Here is a 16,049-nt window from a genome sequence, read left to right as displayed (position 1 = left end):
TGAACTAAAATAATTACAAAACATAGCAACATTTCATATTTATCACTAATAGACTTTTATCCGAATATATCATTAGTCGTAAATATTTTTAACTGTTTATCAAATACCAAAATAATTTGAACAAGTTCGAACTAAAAAGCATAAAGAGAATTTTCTACATGGGAAAGTAACAAAGAATATTAATTTGTTGTAGCTATATAATTTCATTACAATCACTCTTCAAATTCCAAAACAATCACTTTAACAATCTCTATCATAAACAAACTGCTCTTGAAATTTCACAAACAACAACTTCTCTGTATTCAATCTCATAAATCAAATTCAAAATTAAAGTTTCTTCCTCCACCCTATAGAATCGTCGTTGATGAATAATGAATAGTTCTACAACTATATCTTTGTTGCTGAATTGCCCATCTTCTCTTGAATGAAAGTGCAAATGAAAAATACTATAAACAAACTTACACTCTGACCAAGTAAACAACAAATCGAAAAGATAACGGCTGGCGTAAAACATCTGCAACCACAGAAAGAATGCAGCATGAGTAACTTGGAAGATGAGGAATGAAACATGTTAACAGGCATGCTGAGTTTATTGGAAGAAATTGTATAGAAATTTTCGAATAGAGGACTGAAAGAAAACATGAAGTATATACTAGAAGCTACAAGAATCGAGTTCTCGAGAAATAAAGAACGTAATGCGTCTCTGCTCTGGTATTGTATGTGTATAAACTAATAAACAACAGGGTCTATGAAGAGGGCAGCGCCACAAAACACATAAGAAAGATAAACTTGAAATATATCAAGAGAATAATTAGAGCTACCAATTTACATCATATAATTGCATTTATAGAAGAAATAAGTTTAAATTAATAACAATTCAGCATGGTGGGGTTAATATAGATTGCATTAACAACATTGAGTTCTGTAAAGGTAACTTTCTGTCATAAATAAATAAATTTGGAAAGCTTCTAAATGAGATGCTCTATTACCTTTGTCTATAGGGGAAAGCAGAACACCAGAAAATTTGATGCAAAGAAAACTGAAATATTGCTTATAAAGAAAGCCCCCATCGACAAAAACTCTCAAAAATGTTCGAGAGTGAAGTGAAGTTTTGGAGCCCGACGTCGAAATAAAGGCTCGAGGCGGAAAGATGGAACGCCAAACTGCCACCTTTTAGCATCATACATTTCATTCCATGCCTGCACGATCTCATCGATTTTGAAGCCGAAACCTGCAAGCCCAAAATAATAAGATGCTCTATTAACAACAGAAAAAGATTGTGTGAAAAGAAAAGTTGAATAATATTGCATCAAACAGAAGCTGTATTCTCCATGGGGAGGCCAGCTTGTGCTTTACCTTCCAGTGCTGTTTCATTGGAACAATGATTCTTTATCATAACTGCAATATCTGTTTGGGAAGCCCCAGCAAGTTCGAACTTCTCCACCGACACTTCCAAACATTCCTCCCAGGTTGGTAGCTCGATCTTATATTCCACGACAGAACGCTCATACAACAAGGTGCCCCATAAAAGGTATATCTGTGATCTCATGTTTGAAGCCAGCTCTGCAGCTTCATCAGCAGGTATCTCAGTAAATAGTTTTTCCAATCCCATTTTTTCTAACTCAGATCTGTATTTTTCACTTTTGGAGAGTCCATTCAGGCGCTGTTCCTCCATTTCTTCCCACATCAGCATGCCCTTCTCCATGCTGTCCTCGGCCTTGTTATAAAGTTGTAAGACCTCTGTGGAGAAGCTCGATTCCAAATCGATTTTGCTTCCACTAGCAATAGCATAATACCAGCAAAGCTTAGCCTGCTCAAACTGCTGCTGCCCAAGTGCAAGGAAACCTTCATAGAAGTCAGGTTTTACATTTAGAGCTTCTTCGTATCTCATTTCGGCTTTTTTGTATTCTTTTCGTGCCCATTCATATGCATCCTTAATCCGTAGAAGTAGAGTTTCTCTCGAACTGTCTTCTGGAAAGAACACCTGCTTCCTTGCCCTGGACATGTGAACATTGCCCCAGTTGAAGAATGCCAGAGCTGCCATTTCTTGAAACTTATCAGCAGCAATTTCAAAAAGTTCCTGTGCACTATCTCCTGTTACTGAATCCTCCATCGCTTCCGAGTACAGCTTCATTCCAAGCTCATGAAGATCTAAGTATGAATCAGAATCAACCGCAACATGGTTCTTGAACAATCGTGCAAACTGGACTATCCAGTCCTCAACCGTGGTCGTTCCCCTTACAATCTCTTTGTCATTTACCGAATCCCCATTCATCACCGCTGTATTTTTTCTTTTACCAACAACCTCTGGATGCTTCTCCTCGCTCTCGATTTCCTTGTAGGCAGGTTCCTGGTCAGGACTGACCTCTGTGATGTAAAGTCTAAGTGAACCCTGCGACTGACTAGATGATTCAACCGACCTTAACTCCTCTGTGGTAGTAATTGTAACCAGATCACCCTCTTGATCTCTGTACTTCACAAGAACACCCTTCAAGCTTGGAAATCTGTCTCGAACTATCTCGCTCACCAATTTCATGCTGCAATTTGTAGGTAACTGTGCCCATCTTATGTCTTCTCCAAATACTAACTTCACTGTCTTTGAGACCGGTTTTTCCTCAATCGGTTCAATGAACAGTTTGTCTTCCTCAATAGTATTTATTGTAACTTCCTTATCTTCAACATGATCAACTTGAATCACTTGATCAACCTTCTCCTCCACAATCAACTTATCATCTGTCTTTTCATCAATTTTCTTATTCTTCTTCTTCCTTAGTTTCTCCCTAACCACCTTTCGCAAATGCGCTCCGGGAGGTAGCTTTACGCTGGCCAAACCAATTTCTTTCTCATCAATATCAACACCCTTTTCTCTCATCGTCTTCTTGACACTATCCAAAATCTCCAACGCAGAGAAGTTATTAGGCTCCAAGCTCAAAACAGTATTGACATCTCTCAACGCCAAATCAAACCGATTCAAAGCCTCGTAACACCTTGCTCTCTTCAACAACGCCTTGCTGTACCTTGGATGAGCCTCCAACGCCAAATTGCACTCGTTAATCGCCCGTGGATACTCGCCCAATCCCAATTGCATATAACAAGCAGCCATGTTGCTATGGAGATGAGCAACATCAATATGATTTCTCGGCAAAAGCTTAAGAGCTTTCTCATATTTCAACATGGCGCCTTCATGATCTCGCTTCTGAAATAGCCGGTTGCCTTCCTCCTTAAGCTCTTGGGACATGTTTATGAAAATCGCCGTGTCTTCATCGAACGCCTTCGAATTCCGGTCAGAGGGCCGAGCAGTCTTAGAATTAGTATTCCCAGGCTTCTCCCCAACATTTTCCTTCTTCTTTCCCGTTGGCTTCCCCATTAAAATAACTCAGAAATCACAAAGTTGCTGATTCAAATCTCAAATCCAAGCCTCACCCTCCTTCCTTTTTAATCCTCAAATCATACAAAACTGCATCTATACATGTATGTAGGAATTTAAAATTCGTGGAATATAGAATACAAAATACAGAGAGGCAAATGAAACAGGAATTGAAGCTAGAGTAATAAAATTGAAAAAAAAAAACCCCCCAATCAAATACGCTTCCCAACTTGAAGATCGAAATTACAAAACTCGTACAAATCTTAGTTGATGAACGAAAAAAAAAAAAAAAGAAACGAAAATCAAAGAAGCACGTCTGTATATGTATCTGGCTTCCTCTTAACTGCTCCGGACCTGAAAATTCAGATTCTGAAATCGAAAATGGGGAGAGAAATCAACAGAATCAAATAGAGATGGAATTGTTGAGCCGAGAATTTCAGGAACGGAAGAAGGAGATGAGGAAGCCAGATGGAAATGGACAAGAAAAGGGCGCGTAGGATAATGGGGAAATGAAACGGAATATTATTAATATTATTCTTCTTCTTCTAGGCCTCTAGGGTTTCGGGAATGGCAGGTCAACTTTTCAAATGATCTTGTCAATCCCCATTGTCATTACCGCGCATGTCGCTACTTTTTCCTTCTTCCTATTCATAAAAATTACATACCTTTGACCCATCCACCCAACATATTTGGAAACATACATTTATTTAATTTTCTTCATTTGAATTCAAATATTCATCGTACTAAAATAATAATCAATTTAAATAAAAAAAATATCCACATTTTTTGGGGTTTTTTAAAAAATGATAAAAAAAAAAAATACAAACCTTTTACTCTATAGTAAAAAAACAAAAACTCGTTACCCTCTATGACAATTGTCTTCTGGTTTTTTTGCAATAAATTAGTTTAACATTTTTCTTTTTACATCGAGATGGTATTTTTTTTTATCACGATCTAGCTTGTCAATTTCAAAAAATCATTTTTGATGTTGGAATAGAAGATCATTCTTTAAAGGTGGACGTGGTCGTTAATTGTGATTTAAAATTCTTGACTTAAAAATACTTTAAAATTTCAAATTTATTTATATTAAATCAATAAAACAAAAAAGTTAAAAATTTTAGAGTATATTAAACATTGCCAATATAATTTAAATTTAAAAAGTTATTATATACTTTTTTAAATTGGGTTTTTTCGAAATAAAATAATAATTAATAATAAACTAACTAATAATATTAAAATCATCTACAAAATATATCAAAATTTATACTTTTTGAATTAAATTTTTTGCTATATTATGTAAATATCTTTTTTTTTATTATTCATAACAATTTGGGTTTTAAAAGGTAATTTCTAGAAAAGTAGACACTGTTTCATTAGAAAAATAAAATTTCTTTCTTTAAAAGGGAAAAAAAATTGGAGATACTGACTCACTGTTGTTAGTATTTAGGAAAGTTGGAAATAAAAATGTAGTGGAATTGGTTGTCCTCCAGCTCTTACCTTATAAAGTTTCCTTCAAACCTGCTCAATTTCAAATAATAATAATGAATATGTGAAGTTTTGTTCATTAAATAATGGGGTATTTAAAAAAAAAACAAATTATTAAATACTAAAAGACAATAATAAAATATACTTTATTTTTCATTAAGTATAAATATTTTGTTTATTTGACTATTTTTTACCATTTTTCTTAAATTATTAAACGTAGTTTAAATGGAGTACAACAAGTATGTTGTTGACGTCCCTCTCAAATGGTCTCTCTCAAGGTCAAATTTTAATTTTAGACCAAATAATTGTTTAGGTTTTTATAGACTATGATACTACACTAAATAAACATGAAATTTTGTTTCAAAATTAATTTGAAACGTATTAAGTAGTCCAAAATATCATTTTAATATGAAAATTTGCTAGATATCTCTTTAAATGAGTTAACAACATAATAAGTAGTCTAATATACCGTTTTAAACATGAAAATTTGTAAGATCACTTATTTTTTTTAATGTGGAATCCTCAAGGCTAAAAACTATAACCATGTTATTTTTGGTCATATACAAGAAAATGATCAAACTTGGGTTCATATCTCAAATTTTAAACTATCTAGAGATGATAATTTTTGAGTAAATAGACTGGTTTTTCATTTTAAAAAATAATAAAATAAAATACAACCAAATTTTCAAACACAAAGCATTTCAATCTTTTAACCGTCGCCCAACAATTTTTTCCACGTTTTATTTTCACTCTTGTTCTTGTTCATACTTTCGTTTTTGATCCCTTGCTTGCTCTTCCTCTCGTTCTTTTTCATGTAAAATCATTCTAGCTCATTTTTTATGGTTAAATAAGATTTTTGACCTATTTTTTTAAAAGTAAATCTATTAAATTACTCTCCACATTTTGTGCATATAAAGAAAAAAAAGGCAGCAATGTATATAATTTTGTGGGAGTTTTAGGGTTTTAGGTGAGCTATTTAGTCGTTCAAGCGTGGGAATGGTTGTCCACAAAAGCTTAGTATGGGAGAAGGTGAAGAATATTTGTAATTTGTGTAAAGGGAATATGATCCTTCCTGGTTTGCCGTGCCTTGTCTGCCCACTTAAATTTCTGTGCTCTAAAAAAATATAATAATGGTGAAACATCAATTTACAAATGAGATAATACTTGGCTCAAGTGACATAACGTTCTACAAAGTAACAGGTCATTTATGAAAACGTCTCACATTTAAATATATTAAAAAGAGAGTGATTGTATTTCCCAAAACATATCAACCATTTAAAGCCCAATAAATCTCATTTCAATCAACTTAATTCAAATAGACTGTTGCTTGAATATAGCTTTCAATCAACTTAATTCAAATAGACGGTTGGTTGAATATAGCTTAACTTATATTTTAGTGATCAAAAGTTTTATGGTCCGAATCCATGTACACATTTTACCAAGAAAAAAAAAACTTAAATTGATCCTCAACTAACCAAAAACAACATTTTTGGACTTTCCTTCATAACATTAAGAGAGATTTGACTTACTTAAAGATATTCAGAGAACATAATCTCTATCCCAACAGTAATTAAAGAGATTAACAAACTAACAGAATCTTAACAATCAAAAACAAACTCAAGTATATTCTATCATTACTATCCATACAAGAAAAGTAATGAAAGTTATAAGACTGAACCATATTCAACTAATATTTGACAAGATTTAGTCCCAACAAAGTATGAACTAAATACACATAAATGCTGCCATATAAGCTTTATACGAGTTAGAAGCAATTATAAAGATTTTCTTTAAAAGAACATTAATCAAGATAAGTTGGCTAGCTAGGCCTACGCTATTATTTACATTTTTGAAGCATATGAGATCCAACGTGGTAGGGGCCGTACGATGGTTAAACTTTACACAAACTAAAAACTAGTAAGAAAGAAAGCAAACCTACAAAAATCAAGGGCTTATTTCGCAACTCCAGCAGCGAGAGAAAAGACCCATCATTCCTGCCTCCACAGGCTGAGCAACGTCCCTCTCTCGATTATGCAACACTCTTACAAATTCCTCTGAACTCAGTTCGCCATCTAAATTTGTATCGAACAGATGAAAAATTATGTCCACAACCTCGTCCGAGAGATTGATGCCACACACCTGACATTACACAAAATCAATGGTTTGTTCTTCAGTCTTCAGAATGTATAAGGGTTAGATAGATTGTAAGAAGGTTGATTATAAACACGATACCTGTGATGCAGCACGTTGAAAATCGTTCTTTGTCAGAAGGCCGTTTACCTTTCCGTAACTAAATAATGCTAGAGAAAAAGGTTGCAATTTTCTGCGTAGAGTATCGAAATCCTTGAACTCCTCCCATGAAATACGAATGTCCTTAAAATGTGGTTTATCGTCCATTCTACTAACTCGATCGAGCAACTCACGTAAACGAGATGAGTCAGCTGAGGCAACCATGGACAATGCAAAGTCCTTTGCAGATATGGTTCCTCTTAATTTATAGTCATAATGTGCAAACTCCAATTTCAGCATCTACAACACAAATGGATATTTTGGAGTTCAGGATTTAAATAGAAGGTAAGTGAGCATTTTCCAAACTGTTTCCTGATCAAGCAATTTTGAAATGTCACAACGAATAAGCTTTTCGCAACAAGTTAGTTTAGATTGAGTCGTTGAAAAAAAAAAATTAGAAATTCAACACTAGGCTTGGTTAGCATACGGTTACCTCAATCTGCAGATCTTTCATAAATTGGATAAACTTTTCAAGTTTGAGGCCTGAGTTTCCATCTTTACCAAAGAAGTATTCTACAAGGCCTCCATTTTCCACACAACCGTCAAAGATTAATCTGCTACGATGTCCATTTCTATGTTGAGAGCCTTGTCGGTTATGGGACCGCATCAAAGCCATCACTTTCTTGAATTCTTCCTTGTCAATCTCTCTACATAATGCAATACTGTTACTCAAGCAACATTGTAAATGAAATACATGTAAATTCAAGGAGGTTAGTGGCAGTTTAAACTGTTTTAGGAATTCAGAATTCAGCTAAAAGATGCTTAAACAAACAAACTAAATTCAAAACGATTATAGTGTAAAGTTCAAATGCTAATATAATGAGAATAAAACTATCAAGCATGTCACCCCCTAAATGGCTCCGATCATTGAAGATCCTTGAGAAAATGCTAAGACAACAGATCCACATGTAAATCTCAATAGCCTAAGTTATCGAGAATCATTCTAGCTTTCCAACAGCTGGTGTAACTTAAATGTGTTAGGACCGTGGAGCCACAAATATTGCCACAACATTGACAGAACTCCATGAATCATGAGGCACACAATGTAAACTTCAGTTAAAGTTAGTTTTGGGCTCCGCTCCATTATTGAATAGGTTAGCATTTGTTACTTTATGAGTGATTACCTAGTTGCCTCTAACTTGTGAAGTGGAAGTTCGAGATACAAGAATATTTCGCAATTATTTATATCACAATAAGATTTGACCAGGCTCAAAATTGCAAGACTGGTGTCTGGAAACTTTGTGAAAGTAAATTTATTGAATAAGGTTACACGTTACATACCCATCGTTGTTGAGGTCAAACATTTTAAACGTAACAATAAAACTTGATTCTGGGATGCTGAGTAGTGTTTTCAGGAAGATGTACCTGTTAAGCAAAGAAAAGCATCTTCAAGATTGAGTATAATAACAGACTAAATGTCATAGTGCGAATATGTGTAAGCATGCGATGACATGGAATGAAAACATAATCTCATAGCACAAAGCAAATGAAAAAAGTAACATAAAAATATAAAATGGCTTACTCTTTAAAAGAAACATGCCCATCATTGTTTATATCAAAAAGCATGAGCAAATCAGAAGGGGCACAACGTAGCTCCCCAGGGTTTCTTTCCCCGCACAAATATCCATCTCTTACAAGATGTGACTCTGAAGGCGGAAAGACAGGAATCACTGCCCGCATGAGATCCATAGGTGTCATGAGTAAATCACCATCTGGAGCACGAAATGATGCAAAATACTCAAAGACCTTCAAGAAAGGATCAGATGGCAAGAAAACATGTCAAATAAAACAAAATTTGAATAACAAGATTTAAGAGCAAATTAATTGATCCTTGGACCAAAATTTTCCTACAATCCAGATTTAGTATTCGCAAAGAAAGACTACTACTAGGTTACTGGATTTGGCTACAAGTTGATAATAACTCACACGATTGTTAGTAATACTGTCAAAGAAAACACGATGGAGAAAATCAGATTATGCCTATAAACTATGAAGTTGAATAAACTAAAACTTCAAATTAATAATTGTATTGATTTAAAACTCTATAAACTTCGAATCAATTTAGATTGAATTATACTTATTTTCATTTAAAATAAGCTCAAAAGTCAGGTAATTAAAATTATATTTATCCCAATATCCCACCGAAGTAGCAACAAAAATTATCGCACAATTCTATTTTAACTGGTAGCGGAAGCAGACGGCTCGTACTAAAAAAAACCGCTACTATCAATTTAATTCGAGTATTTCACTATAACTATGTTATGTCAATCCCAACTAAATAAAGAATAGCACATAATACGCAGAATAAAAGGCATAATATACCTTCTCAGGAGGACTGTACAATCGAATCCGTTTCTCGTAATTGAAGAATACCTTTCGACGAAACTCCTCTGCAACGACAAGTAGAAAGGAGCAAAGAGTAAAAAACAGTAAACTTCATTTGATTTTCATCCTTTCCAACTACGATTACTCATCTAATAACGTAATCAGTAAGTTCAAAAACCAAACAAACAACCTCTCATAAACAATTCTACTCCCCTAATACTGACGAAAGAAAAAACAATGAAGAAATGGAAGAACGATTACTTCTTTACCTCCAAACAGAAACTTGGTGGATATTTCAGGAAGAGAGAATTTCCGAAAAAACGAAGTCGAACGCGGGTGCTTGACAACGGCATCTTCAGCACTATCCACGACAGTTGAATCAGCAAAAGCTAATGCTGGAGTAGCAGAAGTAGCAGACACGTAGAAAAACCCTAATCCAGAAGCAAGCAAAATTCCTGACGACCATTTGAGAAAAGAAGAGATCCAGAGGCGATCACCATCGGAAGTGGAAGGTGAAGCCGACGAAGAGGATGATTGATTGACGGAGAGCCATCGGATGGAGTAGAGTGAGGGAATGGACGGTGATGATCTACGGAGAGACCGTAAAGACAAAGCCATAGCTAAAAGTATTTTGGAGTTTGAGGTTGAAAAGAGAGAGAACTATGGGAAAGGAAAAAAGAGTCCGCGCTTTTATATGTGGCGATTTGTGGGCGCCAATGGGATTGTCGTCTAGTCAAACGTGGAATTAATCACCAACCCCACTTTATTTTAAAAAAAAATAGTATTTTGCACCATAATTTTGATCTCAAAAGATGAGATTTTTCAAATATTGAAAAGTGAAAACTTAAAAATAGAGTAAAATTTTGTGGGGATTAAAAAATGATTAATAGTTAATCGTGGGCCAATTTAGGCACGAAATTCTTGGACTTTGATTACGATTATACCCAACAATAGATAGATCTTTTGCTTAGTCCATTGGATAGTTGTAGTTTACCAAATCTAACCCAAATATTATGCACTCAAAACCATGTTGTATTTAAGCATATTATATGCTATAAATAAAATTATCTATAGTATACATTTTGCTAAATTGCTTGCAATTAATATCGCTCAACTAAAATACAAAAGGGGAAAAGAAACTAGAACGCTAGGCCATATAGTCTTTTTGTCTTAAACTTTTTTTTTAAATATATAAACACTTATATTTATATTTTAGCCGAGATATAAAGTTTGCTATGGATAGATTTACTCGAATGGACCTATAGTTTAGAGATATAGGAAATCCAAGGACATTGAGAGCTAGATATGGCAAACCGAAGCTAATTCGTCCAACCAATAGTTAGTCGTGGTCGTAAAAGACCTATATGATTGATTGTTTGAGATCCACGAGAGAGATCATAGTACCAATCGATAAACGCAAGATGACCCATGAGGATCTTAGAGGGGCTCATATGACCTAAAGAGGGTCTATTTAAGTAGCCAAAGGACCACGAAAAGCTCAAGGGTAACTCAAAAAAGCCCATAAAAAAGCCTAACAATACCCTAAATGTTACATAAAATGAGTCTAGTGGTAGTTTAGAAGAATTGCATAGAGTACTTCGAAGGGGATTGAAGGACCCATGAAGTACCTTGAAGTGAGTAAGTTTGGAATTGTGTAGATTATCAACAAACGATCCATAAAAGAGTCCTCGAGAAGTTTTAAATGTTGCATTCTAGCATATGTTACACCCTAGAGTAGTGGTAGGAGTAATCACTCAACGAGTAATTGATTAAAGGTTTTATAAATTTAAGATGAACAATACGAGTCTATACCTCAATTACTTTACTAACCTATATGAATGATCGAAGTCATTAGTTGTACACCTGAAATTTCAAAATCAACACCATTTAGTTTAATCTTTTGATACGAGGACAAGAGGATTTTGAATCAAGAATCTCTTAATGAGTTAAACTCTTATTGATGAGCATAGTTAAACTCTTATTGATGAGCATATGGTACTTAATAGGAAAGTTTTGGACGTTATACCAATAGGTTTTTTTTTTTTTTATTAATGAAAATGAAATATATCGAATGAAAGCTATATTGATGAAGTTAGACAGTTGGAGAAACAAAAGGGACAGCTGGACTGCAATTAGTGGTTTTTATTATATTTTGTATTATTTAAAAAACGTCTTTATTATCTTTTACTGAAAGGGAAATTGTAATTTATTTGGGATTTTTTTTCTTTAATTATTGAGATTTTACTGTGTGGGGGAAATTGAGAGTGTGTAAACTAATAAAAGAAAGAACATTCCAAAATAAATTGATAGGGAATGGCAATGCCAGCTGGCGAGCTGAGTGGGATTCACCGAAAAACGCGTTGAGTTGCCGTCCATTCATTGTATGCAACATTTTCATACAAATTACAAAACCTTTTTCAGTTCATGAATTTTCAAAAATGTTAAACTCAAATTCCACGATGTTTCAGAAACACGTTTCGTTTTAATTGGAGGAAATTTGAGACATATAATTTAAAAATCTTAGACTGTTTATATTTATTAGAATTTAAAAAATAATTTTAATTTAAATACCTTTGCTTGGCTGTATTTTTTTCAGAAGTTTTTTCTTTCACTAACAAATTATCTAACCTTATTAACATTCAAAGTTCATATGTTATATTTTATAAGCACTCCAATTTTTGTAAAATAATATATATATTTTTTTTTTCAAAACGACACTTGAAAGGATGCTCCCACTGGGGTCACAAGAATCTCGGGGGCACCGCCTTGTAGTAGATGAGAGGGTCCTTCTTAATTTTCTTTCTTTTATTAACTATTTCTGTTTTGTCTGTTGAACCATCACACTCATTTCCAGCACAAAATTGTCTCCCAAACTTTTTAAAATTTTGATGAATTTTATTTTTGTTAACGTCCATTCCTTTGTATTTTCTTCTTCATTTTTCTTTTAACTTTTAATCAATTTATTAATTTCAGAATGTTTCTCGTTAATTTATTTTTCTCAAACCACACTCGTAAAAGTTCCATAAGAGTAATTAAGGTCCAATCCAATGGAGCAGCGACACGTAAATTCCGCCAACGTAAATGTGTAATTTTAATTAATCTTCCGGTAGTCAAAAAGTCAAAGGTCAAAGTTTCATCTCAAAAGGATCAGCGCAGGTTTCGTGACGAAATTTATCACCGGGCGGCACTTCCTTCCTGCACCAAAAAAATAATACAAATCGTAACACAAAAATAAATAAAAATTAAACTTTATGGTAACAAAATGAAATGAAATGAAATGAAATGAAATAAAATAAAAAAAAATACCTGGAATGGACACGGAATGAACGGGAAGGGAGTAAACGGAACACGTGAAACGACGGGGAAGAAAATCACGAGGACGGCACAGACGGAATCCCAACGCTGCACACATAACGGATTTGGAACGGTGACATTATTTTTCATCCAACGGCGTTAAAACCCATATGCAAATTGTTGGAAGATACAGATTAGTTCATGTTGAAAAGAGTAATCTTTCGAATTATAAGTTCATTGTTTTGTTGTTTCAATTTTGATTTTGTTTGTTAGGTTGTCAAATTTCAAAATAAAAATGTCCGAAATTCTCCTTCCACAGCAAATGATGTTATATGTACAATTGGTGAAAAATTCGTCGGTTTATCTTCTTCAATCCTCGGCCAAAAACCACGAAGGATTTCGACTGACGAACTATCCCCTCAGCGTACAAAACTCGGTGAGCCGACCCAGTACCGCTTCGAAATCAAAAGCTGAACTCATCACGAGTCACAAACTCAGTAAACAAACAAACACAATCTGAATTTTGATTCTACTAGATTTCACCACTGATTCCTTCTCGAAGATTATGCTCTGCGTGTGGTGTTTCTTTTTCTCTATAATTCTTAATCAGAAACGTTCACAAACCGATCCACTTCGTCGAACCTGAGATCATAAAGTTTTAGACATCACCGTACCTTCTGCAATTTCAAGCGTCGTCGGCTTTCGACATGACAGAGAGACGACTAGATCTAGGTTGAAATGCCGCTCTCCTTCTCTGCTGATGCGAAGAAGGACGAATCAGTGTGGTCAATGCTCGTTTCACCAACTCTCCTTCCACACCGCCGATTCTTACGATCGAATTCGCCATAGCCGACCTCCACATATTCAATCTGGTTGAAGGAAACGACACCATTTGACTATGGCCACCGCCACTCGAAACGTTTTTATGAAGACTACACCGGAACGAGCCTGGATGCGTGGTCGGAGAGCACATACAAGTCCTCTTGACGTTGGATACCGGCCTATTTTTCCTGGAAACGATAACCGATCGATTCGGAGAACTCGAACGATTATCAATAAAAAAACGGACAGAAGGCGTAAGAGAAGGAGATGAATACACATTAACACGGCTGGGAGATGTGGATCTAGTTTGATGATTATGAGTGGGAAAATCACGATGGTCATCGTGACGGAAAGCGGAAGAAGACGAGTAAAAGCTTGAAGATGAAGCAAACGCTGAGGGAGAAGAGGACAAAGAAGGAGAGTTACAGAATCGGCCGCCCGGTGAGAGTGACCGGAGCACCGGGCCACTGGATCTGGTTTTCGAGGAAGAAGATGAAGTCACCATTAGAGAGGAGAAGAGAGAGAAAGAGAGCGAAGAAAAAGGAAGAAGAAAGAAGAAAGCTCCTTAGTTGTGCTTCCCTCAAAGGGGCCCCTCGGGGCGTTAGTTTGGCAAACCTAACGATTCTCAAAGGCCGATTTTATAGAATAGAGAAAACGGGGTTAGATGGTAATTAAGAGAAAAACGAGGGCAGTTGTGGAAAGAAGTGGAGTCAGTTGACTTAACCATGGTATGGTTAAAGAGTGGTTAGGGTTTGAAGGTGGGTTGGGTTAAAGGAGCGTTGGGAATCTTAATCTAACGGCTGGAAGAGGAATTGGACTGAGGAAGAAGACGAAAATGGGAGCCGTTTATCCAAGATTAAGGAGGTGGCAGAATGTGCCACGTGTTAAGATGCTTCTGACAAGAAAAAAGGAGGGTGTGAAAGTACGAGAAAACCAGATAAAAAGTAGTTAATTGCAATTTGACATTGGATGAGGATATGCTAAAGCCACGGTATCCATTGCGTGAACTCCACGTAGTGTAACTGTAAAGTTTTCTCTTCCTTGTGATTTGTGACGGGCAAACCGTAATGTAAGTATCACCATTCTTCCAACACAAGTAAATAATAATAGTAATACCATTTCTTAAAATCACAAAATATTTAAATAAAATTATAACTTTAGTCTCCTGTAAGAGAATTGCGTTTGTTGTTCCATGAACTAGATCATTGATTTTTATACGCAAAATTTAATGACATTTATGGCTAATTAATGTGAATCTGGGGAGAGTTGGAAAGTAGAAAGAGAGAGAGAGATAGAGAAAAATATGAGAGGGATATTTAATTTTTCCTGTCTGACTTCGAGATCAGCTTGATTTTTAAATTTTCCACAATGAGGTTCAAATTTAATAGTGTTTTGTTTATGCTTCTACTACCAAATTTTTGTTTTATATCTAAAAATTTGAAATAAGACGCTCCGTCGGCTCGGCCGCATATTGTTGACGAAATTTTGTTGATTAAGTCGTTTTGTATCTGTATGGTTGATGTTTGAATATTTCGTGCGACATGTCGAAAGTTCGGGAAATGGAGGGAAATGGTAAATGTAAATAATAATAATTACGAGTTAAAGGCTACAGAACCGGAAAGTTGAAAAAACAATGAGTTGACAAATCCAAGAGAAGCGGGAAATCCGCAATTCTTTATTTCTTTTGGTGGATCGACAGCTGTCTCTTTTTATTAATTTATACCTTTTCATTCTTCACTATTTTCTTTATTTTATATAATTTCTATTTTAGTTCGAATCTCTATTAATTTAATTTAATTCAATATCATCAACGCCAAATTTCATTTATAATTATCTTTTCTAAGAAAAATTACTAGAAGATAGCATGCCAAATATTAAATTTCATTTATAATTATCAAGTCATAACTATTTATTCTTGATGAGATGATGAAGACCGGAAACTTTACCTAGATTCCTATCCTCACAAGCTTCTGATATTAAACCTCTTAAGGTGGAGCGTTTTTATTCTTTTTGAGTTATCTTTTCCAGAAAAGTAAATATTATTGTCTCGACTAATAGAACTACAACTACTACATAGTTAAAGTATAGTTCAAACACCTAATGTGCTTAGAGTAAGAAAATTTTCATACTATATTTACGAAGCAAATAACTTATGAGATTCTTTGGAGTGAAATTCAATAAATATATGTTAAATTTTTAAGTTTATAATGAACAACGACAATAATTGTTGGATAATCACGCTAAAGCCCACTAATAATTAGTGGAACGTGAGCTGTTAGGTTTTGGTGTTGGATGTAATTAGTTTATCAATAGAGAACTTTTCAAATCTTGTAAAAAGAAGTTGGTCTTTTAAGGGCCCGTTTGGTAACGTTTCTATTCTCTGTTTCTTGTTTCTTGTTCCTTGTTCTCTGTTTCCTGTTTCTTCTTTTTTTAGAACAAGAAACAGTAATGCTTTTGATAACTGTTT

At 34.7% G+C, this 16,049-nt stretch overlaps 3 protein-coding genes across 4 annotated transcripts; all 3 read right to left on the bottom strand.

Moving 5' to 3' along the window:
• Positions 1 to 167: 167 nt before the first annotated feature.
• Positions 168 to 4,003, bottom strand: LOC103493781 (protein PHOX1). 2 transcript variants are annotated; one of them, XR_007822558.1, is made up of 3 exons: positions 1,357 to 4,003; positions 990 to 1,231; positions 168 to 514 (listed from the first exon to the last, which is right to left on the bottom strand). XR_007822558.1 is itself a non-coding variant. In XM_051087791.1 (2 exons), exons 1-2 carry the CDS (start codon positions 3,365 to 3,367, stop codon positions 1,083 to 1,085), a joined length of 2,160 nt encoding a protein of 719 aa, XP_050943748.1. In that variant the 5' UTR covers positions 3,368 to 3,983; the 3' UTR covers positions 168 to 1,082. The 2 variants fall into 2 exon arrangements, 1 of the variants encoding a protein (XP_050943748.1); XM_051087791.1 differs by having other exon boundaries at positions 168 to 1,231; positions 1,357 to 3,983.
• Positions 4,004 to 6,510: 2,507 nt separating this feature from the next.
• LOC103493782 (calcium uptake protein, mitochondrial) lies at positions 6,511 to 10,466 on the bottom strand. Its single transcript, XM_008454675.3, has 7 exons — positions 9,736 to 10,466; positions 9,464 to 9,531; positions 8,664 to 8,887; positions 8,423 to 8,506; positions 7,575 to 7,788; positions 7,085 to 7,381; positions 6,511 to 6,991 (listed from the first exon to the last, which is right to left on the bottom strand). The coding sequence occupies exons 1-7, from the start codon at positions 10,082 to 10,084 to the stop codon at positions 6,797 to 6,799; spliced, it is 1,431 nt and encodes a 476-aa protein (XP_008452897.2). The 5' UTR covers positions 10,085 to 10,466; the 3' UTR covers positions 6,511 to 6,796.
• Positions 10,467 to 12,141: 1,675 nt separating this feature from the next.
• Positions 12,142 to 14,203, bottom strand: LOC103493784 (uncharacterized). The gene is made up of 3 exons (XM_008454676.3): positions 13,435 to 14,203; positions 12,773 to 12,868; positions 12,142 to 12,661 (listed from the first exon to the last, which is right to left on the bottom strand). The coding sequence occupies exon 1, from the start codon at positions 14,085 to 14,087 to the stop codon at positions 13,446 to 13,448; it is 642 nt and encodes a 213-aa protein (XP_008452898.2). The 5' UTR covers positions 14,088 to 14,203; the 3' UTR covers positions 12,142 to 12,661; positions 12,773 to 12,868; positions 13,435 to 13,445.
• Between the last annotated feature and the right edge of the window lie 1,846 nt (positions 14,204 to 16,049).

Source organism: Cucumis melo, chromosome 7 (assembly GCF_025177605.1).
Source record: "Cucumis melo cultivar AY chromosome 7, USDA_Cmelo_AY_1.0, whole genome shotgun sequence".
Classification (NCBI taxonomy): domain Eukaryota; kingdom Viridiplantae; phylum Streptophyta; class Magnoliopsida; order Cucurbitales; family Cucurbitaceae; genus Cucumis; species Cucumis melo.
This window is presented reverse-complemented; position numbering and strand designations above follow the sequence as displayed.

Excerpts from the sequence above, each read along its gene's own strand:
- LOC103493781 (XM_051087791.1), bottom strand. The coding sequence starts at position 3,367 with ATGGGGAAGCCAACGGGAAAGAAGAAGGAAAATGTTGGGGAGAAGCCT. Across the intron at positions 1,232-1,356 it reads CAATGAAACAGCACTGGAAG|GTTTCGGCTTCAAAATCGAT; the intron begins GTAAAGCACAAG and ends TTGGGCTTGCAG.
- LOC103493784 (XM_008454676.3), bottom strand. The coding sequence starts at position 14,087 with ATGGTGACTTCATCTTCTTCCTCGAAAACCAGATCCAGTGGCCCGGTG.
- LOC103493782 (XM_008454675.3), bottom strand. The coding sequence starts at position 10,084 with ATGGCTTTGTCTTTACGGTCTCTCCGTAGATCATCACCGTCCATTCCC. Across the intron at positions 9,532-9,735 it reads CACCAAGTTTCTGTTTGGAG|AGGAGTTTCGTCGAAAGGTA; the intron begins GTAAAGAAGTAA and ends TTGTCGTTGCAG. Across the intron at positions 7,789-8,422 it reads TTTGACCTCAACAACGATGG|AGAGATTGACAAGGAAGAAT; the intron begins GTATGTAACGTG and ends TGCATTATGTAG.